This window comes from Cottoperca gobio, chromosome 7 (assembly GCF_900634415.1).
Source record: "Cottoperca gobio chromosome 7, fCotGob3.1, whole genome shotgun sequence".
In the NCBI taxonomy this organism is placed as follows: Eukaryota; Metazoa; Chordata; class Actinopteri; order Perciformes; family Bovichtidae; genus Cottoperca; species Cottoperca gobio.
The window spans coordinates 17106311-17121639 of record NC_041361.1 but is presented as its reverse complement, the minus strand read 5'-3'; the positions used below and the strand labels follow the sequence as shown (position 1 = coordinate 17121639).

Here is a 15329-nt window from a genome sequence, read left to right as displayed (position 1 = left end):
AGAGGTATTAAAATTGCATTAGAAAGGGAAAAACCGTAGAGGAGGGCAAGCACAGCATGTTTAAAAACACCGCCACCATTTAATGGGTAGAAATACAGTGTGATGTCTGGTTAATTTAGTTTCATTAGAGTCGTCTGCAAAACTGCATTGTTGCACCAACTACGAGCAATTATGGGAAGGGTTTTTCAGTCTTTACAGCTGCACATGAATGCAACATCCGAGAGGTCATCTCTATCAATCTACAGGAGATGAGATTCAAAGTAGAACTTTAAAAGGTTGAAACGAGGGTATTGATGATAAACGTGATATTTAGAAAAATGAAATATTTGTGTGTATAATACACATAAGATAAAATCGTGTTGGCAGATGTTTGTGGATTATTTTTTTCCATCTGCTGTAGTTGCTTTTTCACGATTCATAAGTATACTTGTTCTATTTGTACACTTTTGTACAGTTATGGTTACCAAAAACAGGACAAAATATACAATAAAGAAAGTAAAGTAAAAAATATTTATCACTGTAACATCATTATCGTGAATTATTTCCACCATGATAATCGTGTAGTATGAATCTGATATTGTGACAGTAACAAAGTCACAAAGTAAAATATAAATGTACAATTTCTTTAAAAGAACAAATTAGTTTTCTTGCCAAATTAAAGGGACAGTCCACCTATTTTACAGATGATGATGTCATCGGGGGATTATCCAACCCAGTCCCATTTTGTCGCATACGGACGCTTGGTCAGGACTCCTTGGCGTCACTTTTTAACGCACTGGGTAGCCGTACTCTTCAAACTATGACACTCCACTACAGTCGCAGTAAACACATGTTTAATGTTGAGAATTCAAACAAAAACACTTGGTTATGTTTAGATTGTTGGGTTAGAATAAGTAAGTTTGTTGTGTTAGGGCTGTGTTATCTCAGGGTGGGCTTTTTACTGCCTGCAAGTGGGGATATAGATGAAAAATGCATCGAGTTGCATTATGGGAAGGATAGGATCCAGTGTTTTTGAGCTTGAGCGCGGACTACAAATCAGGATACTCGGTCAATTTTGACCGTGCTTTAAAAAAGAATATCAAAGTGGTCCTTTAATATGTGTTTGAGACAGGTGTCAAACTATATAAAAAATATATATAATATAGCATCAAATGCATCGTCCAGTCTTGGATCACTTGTTTTGGAGGAGACTTGTGTTTGATTCTGTTTCTGTAAATGAGGTTACTCTACAGACCTGTTTAATAAACACAATCTCATTTTGCAGTTTTCAGACAGGGACGGGTTTCTCATAATTCTCAATTACAGGAGCACTAATAATGAACAACCCTTTCTTTTTCCCCTGGTCACAGCTTTAAGACTAGCTGATTCGTCAGTATGCTGTTATAGGTTGACTGAATTTAGTTAAATTGTCTTTGCTGATACCGTCTTCCTTTTTCATTTAAATGTCCTCCCACTGTTTCCTTTTGAACATCCCAATGAGACACAACCCACTTGCACAACTTGCTGAGTAATTCTGGAAGTACATTCTCCATAGGTGATGAGTCCACCACATGGTCCTGGCACTGCGTCATGGATTCATTTGAAGCATCCCTCTATTCTTCATCCTTTAGTCTGTGAACTGCATCTTTCACGGTCTGTAATGCCCCCTGCAGTGGATCAATGTGTCTTTTCCTCTCTGTCAAACATCCACCATTATACCAGCTCTGCTTGGAGAAAAAGGAGTGAAAACAGACGTTCCTATAATCCTCTTTGATCCGGTTCTGTATTGTTGCGTGCAGAGAAAACAATACACACAGGGAGAAGAGTTAGTGACTGGATGAAACCATGGTAACAGCACAAGTGCACCCACGGTGACATTACAACGCTGCTAAAATAATAAAAATGCATCTGAAGACCAGCAGTAATGTGTTGCCCTAGCAACTACAAAAAGACAATCAATAATACCGGAGGCAGTGAACGCCACCTGCACTATGCTGCACGTCCTTACAGCTGGCACCAAACATCTTGCACCGCTCTTAAAGTTAACTCAACTATCTTTTAGTGGATCATGTTTGAAATGATCTCTGGTGGTTAGAAGCAGTGGTTTCCATACTTTACATTTTAACCTCTGGAGTAATTGTAAGGTGCAAAGTCAAACCCGAAGGAGACAGCTGGTGACACAAATCTGATTTTGCTTCACCACAATTAGAAAATAGACTTCAAATAATAAACATTAAACTAAGTTCCCAACTTCCTGCTAAGACCAAATCCCCCGTCTCTCAATGTTAACCAAAGTGCAAGATAACGTGTGTATCCGCCCTGTGATTCGGATCACCACCACAATTAAATGGGTTCTTCCTCGGCCCATGCTACTCCCTTCTACCAAGAGGCGGAGGTAATAACTATATGCTTCTATCGGCTTCAAAGAAAGACTTTCCACAAAAATGAAAACTATTTCTTGGCTGGCTTTGTGCAATGGTTATTGTCAGTGTCGCCCCCCCACCCCCCAAACTGTTGCCACACAATTGGAAAAAACAATTAAATACGAGTGTATGCATTAAGATTTCCAATAACAGGAACTAAGGGGACTTGTTCAAACCATGAGAAACAGCCCCAAACCAAACATTTACTTTTGGTCATATTGTAAAAAAAGCAAAAAAATAAAAGGTGCCCGCTTAAAGTTCCTCATTACCTACATGGTGTGTACAATATGATGGACAGACCACACCCTTGTTAAGAACAGGTTTAAAGAGGAGCTTCATGGGACCTGACCTCTACTGGTGACTGGGAGGAACTGGAGGAGCACAGCACACAGCCCTGCAGAGTTAGATGCATTGGTTCGTCAACTATTAAAATAGTCGCCAAACTATTTAGATAATTCTTTAATCAGTTTGAGTAAATGTTGCTTTGATATTGTCGACAAAATAAGACAGCGTGGGCACTGACGGACATTTTTCACCCCTTTCTGACATTTTAGAGACCAAACAACCATTCCATTAATCGAGAAGACAACGGACAGATTACAATAAACATAATCATTAGTTGCAGCACTACGGTATACAGCAATGCTTAACTGACAATATGTCATTAGCATTTTCGGGAAAAACAAGAAAAACATTTCCAGTTCTTCTAGTTTAATTGTCTTCCAGCGGTGTCGTTCTAAAATGGCATGTGGCACGTTTGTAAGTAGCAATAACTAATTAACTCCCACAGATATATTACAGTCAGTTCGCTGCTTTGTGTTTGTATTCTTCGTGCTGACAACCATCCTTTGACTTGATTATAGCCAGAAGGGCAGTGTGCAAAGGAGACTACATCTTTTGTAGTTTACCTGACAAACTGCTCTTACCTGTGAATCTTGTCCCTGCTCTAACGTGACCTTATGTTTTGAACTCACAGCATTTACCTGGTTTGACCTATAACAGAAATATAGATGTCAGAGATACTGGTACATATTAAAGCGCATGTATCAACACAGGAGCCAAGGTTTCATTTCAGTTTATTCAGTTACGCTGTCCAAACACAGAAGTTTATTTGTACATTCATTATCGGTATAAAACCTTCTGGACATGCACGTCTGTATGTGTGAGTGTACAGTATGTTATATTGGATTAGTGCTCTATTTACAATTCAATAAAACCGCTAAACATTATACAAATATTACATGCAGTAAACATTTATGAACAAAATCAAAAAGCGCTTTTTCACAATGCATCACTTGGAAGACGTCATCCATCATTGGCCAGCAATGCCCCACATTCAAAACCACTGCTCAAAAAGACAAACGTTCACCTTTTCTTTATATACACTTCATAGACCACAACTCCATGTACTTTATTCTCTATTGATAATCCAACATTTCAAGTAAGTCCAACTCTCCCTGGTCAAAAAGTCCTCAAGTAATCCACTGGGGGAGACTATTCCACCTACACAGCCGAACAATCCTATTTTGGAACGCACTGAATTATTAAAGGACTTTTACATGAAACCTTCTCCAACATGTAATATCACTTTGCAGCCTCGTCTGTGTGCGCAATATAACTTCATAATGCTGCATCGAACCAAGATAGAAAAAAAAAAAAAAGGTATTCAAAAAAATATTGAGTTAGACAAAACAGCAGCAATAATAAAAACAAAACGGTGAGTCCTAAGGTTTGGGATGTGACATACCTTTTTCACCTGAGATTAGATTTCTTTGTAAAAGAGTCGAAGATGAATGAGACCGAGTGGCACTTAGAAAGGCTTAAAGAACTGATTAATGCGGACATGAAAGGAACAACAGCGTGACGGAGAAAACACTTACAGAAGTGACATTTGTATCGGGCTGGGTATCATTTGAAAGTTTTTGACACAGGTGCTTATTCAATAGACGAGTTTTGGAACAAAAACATATCTTTTTGGTACCATCTTTTGCTGAATATAGTCTCATTTTTCTACATTTTTGACAGCAAAAATAACTAAATGACAATGAGCAAGCATTCTGTGCCAACATTCAATACAGACAGCGCATGTCTTTACTTGGAGAGTATCAAAGGTTAGATACCCAGCCCTACAGCACATATTTTTACTCGTCTTTCAATAGAAACAACATAAACCTAAAGAGGATTGTTTAAGTGTACCCATACAGTCAAATTGTACAGTGTAAGGCAACCGATAATAAGGAAAAATAGTGCTTCATTTAGTTCAAACGAATTGGCCATTTTGTCCAGTTCAGTCAAGGTTGTCAAAGAGGCAACATCGTCATTGCAAAAAGAAATGTCCTGCTGATCTCAGCCTCGTAATGAGAGCCGCATCACAGCGTCATTGACAGAGCAGCAGTACTCTAATCAGTGCTGATTTAAAGGGCGGATTGTTACACTTGCACTTAAGAGTTCGGTCATTTTCGGTTTTGCTGTACAAGCTTAAACGATTAACCGGCCTGAACCGGCATTTGTCGTGATGACACCTTCCCAAGTAAAGCTTTAATATTTGGAAATATATTAGAGACTATTTAAAAGCATTGACCTGCTAAGAACAGACGCTACATTTACCCCAAAGGCAATGTAAGGGTTCTATGAACAAGGCAATGTAAGGGTTCTATGAACCTCAAACATGGTCTTGCACCACTACATGAATAGTGCAGAAAGGGAAGTTCTAATTTAGTGGAGTGGCCAGATCCCACTGTACGATGCTACCAACCACAGGAATAATAGACAACTTGTAGCTCTCAGCCAGTAACGGATGCTTTACAGACATGGACAGAAGTATACGTGTGCTAATGCAGACACAGAAGTCAATACCAAACAACTCAATTGAATAATTTAGTTACAATTGTTCCCACTTTCTCTACAATGGAAATACAAAAGCATGTTATGATATTAACACAAAACAACAGCTGGTACCATTAAAAAATAAAATAAAGACTGACAGCAAAAACAATGTGCAAGTCTGCATGGAGCCCCCGCTCGTCTCTGCAGAGTGGAGATAAAAAGGCAAGTCTGTTGCATTTCCTGATTTTTTTATCTTTACGGTTAAATTGGTAAAGCAAGAGCTCAGATGGACGACGCGAGCATGTCATGCGCTGTGAAACTGATGAATATGAAGATATTCTTCAGATTCAGATCCTCCTTCTCTCAAGCTAATGTGGCAATAGTTCAGTGTAGAGGTAAGTGTGTAGACTGAATATCACACACAACCATGGGTGACTATGCGTTGATACTTTACAGCGCTGTATGTTTGCACTATAATTACCTTAGTTACAGTTACAAGAGGTTTTACTGAACCCTAAGCAAGGAGGGACTTTTATCTTCACACAGTTGTGTGATTTGTGCGATCCGAGAGCGTTACTTCTGTGTGTCTGCAAGGCAAGGAGTGTGAACTTTTCCTCATCGCAAACAAGCATTAACTGCCCCTTTCATATATGGCTTTCTTGACATATATATATATATATTTTTTTGTAACATCAATAGTCATCATATTTCACTGTGCAAGGAAGCTGCTGGTATTGGATCCTAATCTTCCTCCCCACTCAGCTTCCTCCATGTACTAAACATGTTCTGTCTACATCTCAAAGGCTTGACTTGTCGTTTTATAAATATCCATCACCCTTTTCCTACAGAGCTTTTTCCATACGGAGAGTACAACCCATCACATCATGTGACCCCAAACTTTCCCCCTTGATTCAGTATCTTTGTTCTGCATTGCTGCTATTTCTTGACAACCTCTAATAAAAAGGAACAACGGCAATGTATCACAAGGATCAGATCTGTTGCGTCTTTCCGTTAATATTCGTTAATTTCATTTCAATTGAGAAGCTCTTGCAGTTGCATCTCTGCGATGTGATGCGCTGCTACTTCTGCAGGAAGTTTCTCTGATAGAAAAGTTTAATCAGTGAATCAGAGGTTACGCTGCAGTGCAACGACCAATAACCACGTGGGACTTTCAGCTAAGAGCTCAGATTACAGTGACTGTATGCCAGAGTTAAACCCATCTACCCTGAAAGGATATCAGACTGTTTAACTATCCGTCTGTCTCAGTGGATACCCACAGGTATGCGTGTGTCTGTCAGCACCAGGGTTCCCTCTGGGCTCTGCCTCGAGCCAGACTGTCTGCCCTCTGCCAGGCACTGCTCATCAAAGCGAGGGCCTCGCCACAGCGCTTCTGCACGGACGGGTCCAACACTTCTCTGTGGGGGAGGTCAACCTGTGTGTGGTGAGGACATACGTGAGGGTTCAACCAGATGTTGGGACTGCAATATTATCATATTATCCATCCATCCATCCATCCATCCATCCATCCCTCCCTCCATCCCTCCCTCCATCCATCCATAGTCTTCCCACCTGGAAAATGGCCTTCCACGTGTTGTCTAACACGTCCATGAGTCGATCTCTCTCTTCGCAGCCGCTGAAGTACAACACCCAGGGAGGAAGGAACAGCGTCCGATCTGACGCAAACTCCTACAGAGGGAGAAAGTGTGAAGGCTTACGTTAAAACACAGGCGCAGTATACCGATACTATATACTGCTATTTCTTTCTAAGAACTTTAACAGCATACACAAACATTTCTGTAACTTTTCTTTCTTATATTTAATTTTATGTTCACATCAAAAGTGCTGCAGGTTACTAACGAAATAAAATGCAACTGAAAGAGATTTGCAGTATATCCCACTTCATCTAACATGTTTTACTTTCCCAGAAGAAAACAAACCCTGAGCAAAAGCACATTATTGAACTCAAAATAACGTAATAAAATATTTTAATTCCATAGTTAATACAGTTGTGACATATAGATCACAATTGAATACAAGTCATATGTTGGACAAACACCGAGAGGATTTAAACTGATGGCCACTCACAATGACGCAGTACTCCTTGTCGGCCTCCACACTGACAGCAATGACATCACAGACGTCGGCGCTGCCCAGTGAACGGAAGAAGCTGGTCTGAAGGTCCTGATGGCAAGTAAGCAGCTTCCTGTCTGTCATCACCAGGCAACACGGGATACATGGAGTGGGGGCCACACCCTGAGGGATGACCTGCAAGTGAAGCGGCTGTAGTTTAATTATATACGCGCGCATATAAACGGAGCCGACATGAATCCGTATTTACATTTTGCACAAGATAACTTGAACAAGCAAAGACGTGGATGCCTCTTGGACATGATGAACATGAGCAGCTGTTGTAACAAGGAGGAAAGCAGCCTGTACAGCACAGTGCAGGTTTATTATTAGCCTAGGAGAGTTTTACACACGATCACATCTGAGACACACACACATTATTGTCCCTCTGCGTCTGTTAAAATATTGAGATGCATGCAATATTTGAAAAGTGTTCAATAAGCACGCGGTGTGTGCACTATACAGCTCCTTACCCCTTTGGAGACAGACTGGCAGAGCAGCAGCATCCAGTCGGCCATGTCCTGCTCATTGTAGGCACTGAGCTCCAGCGAAGGCCGCTCCGTCAGGATGACTTGGAAGGCGTGGGAACGCTCCGTGCTGTTAGAGCGGCGGCAGCCTCCACAGTGCTCTCCTCTGCATGGAAATATATCAGTGAGTACCGAGTGTTGTTTACCATTGTTGGTGTTATTAGTAACACCTGTGCTTTTGCTATGACCAGTCAAAATGTCTGCTGTTAAAAAAGACGGTCTTTCAGACAGTTGAAGCTCACCCCATAGTGACCGACAGCAGGGGCTTCACGTCAGTTCTTTCTGCGTACAGGTACAGAATCCCCTTGCTGCAAAAAAAAGGGAGGACAACTATTTATGACATTGACATTATATTACACAAGTATAATATATATACAATGTATACATGTATCAAATAGTATACATATATATTATGACCAGCACGGCCTGCTCTGCTGGCGACACAGGGGAGGGCTCTTGCTGCACGTTGTTTGATTATGGTGTCTCTGTTTATTGTTTGTCACTGTTCCCCACCCCTGATCTAAATCATACCTCAGAAAACGGTCAAGATATAACTGTATCCGAATCATAAACCCTAGATCACAAAATAATTCAAATAATGTATTACCAGGAAGAAAACAGCTTTCAGCTCAGGAGATACTACAGGACTGAACTAACTAAATCAGCAAATGAGAGCAACACAAAGAACGCACAAGGAACGGGCGCAGCAGCATCTGTTGAACGGTGGGATTCAGTTAGAGATATGACAAAGAGGAAGATCATGTTTGCCTACAATGAAACTGCAAAGGCAAATGAACTGAATCATTTTTACATGCATTTTGACACAGATACTTCTTAAAGAATGCCATGAACCTTTAGATGAAGTAAGCTGTAATGTGACGACAGAATGTTAATAAATCCATGTGCTGTTACCAAGGATTTTAAAACTATACATATTAACAAGGCAACGGGGCCGGAGGGCATGTTTGCTTTTCTCTTAAAGACATTTGCGAAGGAACTTATACCAGCCTGGCATCGACTCTTCCAGCTCTCCTGAGATCTGGAAAAACTCAGAAATAATTCATAGTTCCAATAGTTCAGTTGGAAGTGAGTCCTTTTTTTGATCAAGTCTTATTGTTCTGTTTTATCAAACAGGCCACAACAATTCAAAATAAATTGCGGGATTATCATGCTCATCTTCTATAAAGTCTATTTCACATTATGGTATTACCAGGAGACATTTTTATTGTATTTTAAATCTCAGGCTTATGTCTGCATATGTGTTTTTATGTAATGTGTTGCAGCAATGTCCGCTTTTCCAAGACAATTGTCTCCCATGGGAGACACTAAAAGTAACTTTGACATAATACATTCTAAGCTTTACGGGATGCATTGATCTGAAATGACGCCAATGAAGGTCACAACTGTTTGTGGTCTAGTTTTTGATTACCACATTACATTACTATTGCAAAGACCATTGCCAAAAAACCAGTCTGCCTCCACCCTGGGCTTTATATAATACATGGTGTATACGTCTGGACAGATTGGCAGAAAATCTGCTGGACTGCTTCACTCTACACGCAAAACAGAGCTCAAGCTCTCAGTATGTCTGCCAATATGTTGGCATTTTTAGGGAAGTAAATTCTGGGGATGATGGTAAATGTGATCTACATTTTTGCCATGCAAAAGACATTAGTTTTTCAGGATTACAGTACGTTAGCTGTCAGTCTTGAACGGGGCCGTTATTTCAATGGGAAGTGACATGCATAGCTGGTTTGGCTATATAAGAGTAAAATTCAAGCACTCCTCAACTAAAGATTACAGAAGTCCTTTATACTCACAGCAATCAATGTGTATTGTCACTTTGTTTATTTTACCAGCTGTTCATATCAACTTTGATTGTAGGATACAGGAGACAACAATCAAATATGACGAGCGGATTGTTTCATTTTAAATATTAAAATGTTTTTGGTTTACATGAGTGATTGTGTAGATCAGGGGTCTACAACCTGCGGCTCAGGAGCCACATGTGGCTCTTTAACCTCTCTGTAGTGGCTCCCTGTAGCTTTGACCAACAAAAAAGAAATGGAACTAATTATTTGTTTTAATGTATTTTTTGTTGCACGGTGGACAATCTTTCAAAGGGAACACCTCTTATCTTGGTCTTCGACGTGATATTGTGACACTGACACGGGAATTGTTTAAAAGCCAAAGAAATTAATAATTAAATACAAACTGACCTATTTTTTCATGTTTACCCTTTTTAAGCTATCAGGCTGCAGCTATACGTTTTTTTATACATTTCATTTTTATATTGTATTTTTTATTGTTTGGTGTATTTGTATATTATATTCATTTAATTTTTATTTGATTCAACAAATATGGGGAGGACTCAAATAGACCTGCATAGTTCTGTGTGTAGGCCTAAACATCCCAGTGTAACTTTTCCTTCTCTTTAAAAGAGTTTGGTGTTTTCCTTTGTTAAAACAGGTAAACATAGCAACACGATCGCAACAGTTTCCTTTATTGTCATTCTATAATTTTATAAATGCAACAAATATAGTATAACTATTAGGGCTGTCGAATTAGCGCGTTCATTTTGATTAATTAATCACAGAAAAAATTAACGCAACAAAATAATTAACGCAGAATAATCGCGCAAAGCACTTAGCAGCTAGCTCGGAGCTAGCTAGCACCGCCGCTGATGCTAAAGTGAGCGACCCGTCTTGTCATCTCTCGATCAGCCGTTCAGACGCAGCATGAGTCGGTCTACTTGAGACACATTTACAACTCCATCACCAAATGTATTGCAATGGACTGCAGGTGGTAGAGGACAGGGGGCTAACGGAGGCTTTACACATGGCGTCAAATGACACAACTTTTAAGATGTTATGCCCGATTTGAAATTGCCCTTTATGTCAAACTGATGGTCTGTGTTGTCTAAGATAATTGTGGCAAACAAGATATTAGAGAAATAGTATTGAAATAAAAGACGTGTTGACCAGTTTATAATGCTACTCATTGATTCACTCATCTTCCAAAAATCCATTTGAATATTTTGAAATGCTTCTCACAGCAAATATTGATATATATGATTAATGTAGATTAATTAATCACAAAGCTTGTAATTAATTAGATAAAAAATGCAATCACTTGACAGCCATAATAAATATATATAAAACTTATCAAATATGTTTTGCGGCTCCAGACAAATCTTATTTGGTGGAAGAGGAGGCAAAATGGCTCCTTTGATAGTAAAGGTTGCCGACCCCTGGTGTAGATGAAACCAAGCATTATTCAAAGAATATATTCAAATTGAAGCATATTCCTAACCTTGATAACAACGGTTAAGAATTTTACAACTTTTCAAGAACCCTGGACATGAATGCAAATCATTTGTGAAGGAATGAGCCCTTCTCACCTCGTACACAATGTGGGAAGGTTAATTTCAGAAGTATGTAGTATGGAACACAGCTAATGTATATTTCAAGCAACACATTGACACCAGCTGAAAGAGGCACTGATGTGCACGACCTGCCCGTACCTGAGGACGAGGTAGCATTGTTTCCACAGCTCTTTGCCCAGGTAGGTATTTCCAGACCGGTACTGCAGAGTCCCCTCCTTGGTGCTAGAAGGTAGTCCAGCGATCGGTGGGCCACCCTGGGGTGACAAAGTCATGTCCATAGGATCCTCCCAGTGGACCAGTGAATACAGTTGTATGGACACTTCATATACCTGGAGAAGCAGGAAATAATTAGTTCTTTGAAAGTCAGCCAAAGAATAAGGGAGTGGTATAAAAAAATTAATAAAATAAAAAGAACCATAGGAGGCCATTCTTCCCCATTCATACATCGAGACTTAGGTTTTTACATGTTTGATATTTTGTTTTCAATATTATGTTATTATTGCATTGTGATACCAAATGTATACAAATACCTTTACATATATTTTCATTGGCCTTGAATCACAAATGCATCTAGAAAACAAGTGTGGACACACATTATCTTTGATAACTAATTTCTCACGTCAAACAGTTCTCGTTCTGTTAATTGAGTGTCCAGTACAATCGAAAGGCTGGAATACTCGGACCCAGTAAAACAAAAGCCTTACTGTCCTGGTTAAGACAAGACTTTGTCTTACAATCTGTTGGTTGATAAGTTGTATGTTAGATTTCTCTCTGTAAAGACCAGACCTGTAATGAAGAGCTAATGCAGTATATGTGAAGTACAATGTGTCTGTACCTCACAGTGAGATTCCTGGGAGACAAACTTAGTGAGAGCCAGTTTCTCCATGGTAGCATCAGTCAGCACAGAGGGGTAAGGAGGCTCACGACAACCCTTCACCATGGCTGACTTTAGAACGGACAAGAACAACCTGGAAGTGAAGAAGGATGGATTGGAGGTCAGCGGAGAGACTAACAATCACACATTTTGTGAAGGATCCTTTATGACCACAGACATGCACACGAGTAGTTGAGATTTTGAAGGTGTGCATGCTGGCTCTTTGCACAGGAACACAAGCATTGTTGCACACAGCACACAAAGAAAGTGTATGGTGTCAAGACACCAAGAAACATGAGGCAAAGACAAACAGATACACTCACAGAGTCAGAGAGGCATCAGCGGTGTCCAACAGGAACTTTCTTCGTCTGTTGATGCAAACCACCGTCACAGTCTGTTGGTCAAGGCCCACCTAAAGGAAAAGGAAAACAAAAATCAGACACTAAACCTACTTTGTGCTCCATTACCCCCGCTGTCACATCATGCTCGAGTCTACATGGTTCATCAATATCTTGTAACTTGGATCACATTCAGGACCACGGAGACTGCAGATTCAACCATCACGTGACAGTTGGGCCCAGGACCGGGATTCTTAGCTGACCGTCATGAGACGCCAGGTGAAACTGCCGTGACATCATCTTCAACGGGACACTCGCTGAATCCTTTTTAAATCGGCAAGCAAACAGAGGAACGTCTGCACTTAAGTCAAGTGTACGGCGTAGTAGTGTACAAGCGTAGATTTGCTGGCTGGCATTTAAAAAATCTTGGTAGTGTGAATAAAAGAATTGCTGTTGGTATTGACAGTAGTTTGGCTTTCAGCTCAGTTGTAATCCCGACCGACGTGGTACAACAAAACAACAACGAGGTAAGATCCGCAACTTTTGCTAATGGGACATCATAAAAGAACGGTTTCAAGCGAGTTGAGTTGAGAAGAGCCGTGCAGTTAACATGGGAGAAAATATCAAACCCTGATGTGCAAGACACTTACTGAAAGATAGTCCAGCTCATTGTAAGAAACAGCGTCTTCTACTGTGTAGGGCTTCTCTGCTGCACCTGTGGACGAAAACAAAAGTAGATGCAGTGAGTACATGTTATTTAAAGTATAATATAGTATTGTCTGCCCACTTTATTTGAATGTGTTCCCCAATTCCAAGAACATTGTGTCGAGCATGTTTCCCATGTGTAACAAAAGTACTCCCAGGACCAATATCAGTATGTCCCAACTTGTGACTTGTACTGGTAAAGAAATGTATTAAATAAAGCCAATACCAGCTGGGTTCTTAGCCACTTACCCTTCCTGAGCAGATAGATGTAACAGTCAGTCAGCAGCAGGTACAGGGGCTGCAGGTCACCCTCCATATGGCCTGTGCTCATTCTCAACATCTGAAAACACAAAGATAAATTCTGTCAAGTGTCTGCAAACCTCCATATTCATCCATCTCTAACGGTTCTGTTCACTAGAGATGAATTATGGCAAAGGGAGAGCACAGTGTAGCTACAGGTATAGCAGATAACAGACTATATAGATTTATGTTGTAGACATGTAGTCCATCATCAGCTGTAAGTTGGCAACTTATTTTAAAGCGATAAACAACGAGTCTCTTCATCTTCACCTTGAAGAGCTGCTCCTCATTCTCTCGGAACACATGAATCATGAGAAGAAGCAAGTGATTGTTGTCCACCCTGAAATGTAAATAATGAAGAACATCAGACACACTTTTAAACAACATAACAACTCATTTTGTAGAAACTCCTTACTTAAACTCTGCAGGATGACAAATGTCTGCCTCCTCAGTAATTGTATTCTTGGCGGTTTCCTCTTCTTCTGTGCCTTCCTCATAGGTCTTCATCTCTGGCTCCTGTCCTGCTGACGCTTTTGCCTCTCCTTCATCATCAAGGCCACCTGAAAGAGTCTGCGACTGATTATGCTCTGTAGAGTCATAGTGGCCACCACCCGTGGAAGTAGAGTCTGGACTGTTGGGGGTAAAGAAGCATAATTGTGCAGGCGCAGGAGAGGCCTGCAGGAAGCTGTGGCTGTTGGCCTGAGGGGAGAGAGACTTCTCTCCTGGGGCCGGGTCGGGGGGCTCTCCCTCTGAGTCCTCTCGAAAGGGCTGCTGCGAGGGGGGCTCGGGGACCCGCTCAAAGCCTTTGCTGCTTCTCTCCTCCCCCTCCTCTCGGTGCACCCAGACCTCTTCCCTATCCAGAGCCCCGTTGAGCCGGTCCATGACGTCACGGAGGGGCTGGCCCACGGTGTCCATGGATGTGTCCACCATCTCCGGGAGCCGTAGGAGGCCTTCGACTCCGTCCTCGTCTCCTTCCTCCACAACCTCGGATCCCACCCTGCTTCTCCTCAACTCCGCCTCAGCATCCAGGCAAATTAAAGTGCCGTTTAATGAATCCACATCCTCCGAGGCCACGAGGCTGCTGTCCATTTCCATGTGCTCAGAGGAGACAGAGTTATGGATGCTGCCGATAGAATCTGTGGAGCCCCTCCCTCGACGCTTCTTGGCTGGTCTCCTTCGTCTGGCCATCCTGGAAGACCAAAGTGGTTAGCTGTGGTTCCTCCGTTCTAATGCAAATTAACTGTGCAGATAGAATGAGCCTAAAAGCCTGGGGCAGCCTGCACAAAACATCTTAAGAGTAAGTTAAGAGTTTCCTTTTTTATGTCTTCTGATTTATTTACCATCTATCGGCCGATAACATGTATCACTAGCACGAGTCAGCAAACAAACGGAAACTGTAGAATTGTACCACTGTAACATCTTGTGTGCTCATACAGTAAATGCCTTAACTAAGGATCCTTTTAAGGGATTCTGTACAACACACTTAAGCAAGTCCCTCAGCTAATACTCAAGGAGAAAACCTAAGGAGTTTTGTGCAACCTGCCACAGAAACTGGCACGGTAGCTACTGTACCTGATGACCTCCAGCTCATTGCCGGTGCTCTCCGTGTCATCTCCGGCGTTGGTGGAGTTGTGGCGGCTGGCAACGTGCACTGGCGTGACATCGGCTGAGGTGTTGGTGGTGTTAGTGTCAGAGTCTTCGTTGAAAGGGTTGTGTCTGAACGTGGGGCTGTGTGGCGCCAGATGAGCTGCGACCTTCATCATGACGGTGCCGGCAGAGAGGACCACGGAGTCGCTGATGACCGTCTGGGGATCAGAGCCGCTGGATCGTGGGCAGCTGGCCTGG

At 41.4% G+C, this 15329-nt stretch overlaps 1 protein-coding gene across 2 annotated transcripts in view; it reads right to left on the bottom strand.

Annotated features, from left to right (window-relative positions):
* Positions 1–3461: 3461 nt before the first annotated feature.
* The window catches only part of plekhm2 (pleckstrin homology domain containing, family M (with RUN domain) member 2), a 19550-nt gene continuing 7682 nt past the window's right edge, over positions 3462–15329 (bottom strand). For both annotated transcript variants that reach the window (XM_029435972.1, XM_029435973.1), the window contains 13 exons: positions 15057–15329; positions 13900–14673; positions 13755–13824; positions 13434–13524; positions 13130–13194; positions 12465–12553; positions 12103–12235; positions 11406–11596; positions 8125–8190; positions 7829–7988; positions 7314–7493; positions 6798–6914; positions 3462–6660 (listed from right to left, as the gene is read on the bottom strand). The exon at positions 15057–15329 is cut by the window's right edge and continues 16 nt beyond it. In XM_029435972.1, coding sequence (XP_029291832.1) covers positions 6523–6660; positions 6798–6914; positions 7314–7493; positions 7829–7988; positions 8125–8190; positions 11406–11596; positions 12103–12235; positions 12465–12553; positions 13130–13194; positions 13434–13524; positions 13755–13824; positions 13900–14673; positions 15057–15329 — 2347 coding nt within the window. In that variant the 3' untranslated portion in view covers positions 3462–6522. The remainder of the gene's footprint in view (positions 6661–6797; positions 6915–7313; positions 7494–7828; positions 7989–8124; positions 8191–11405; positions 11597–12102; positions 12236–12464; positions 12554–13129; positions 13195–13433; positions 13525–13754; positions 13825–13899; positions 14674–15056) is intronic.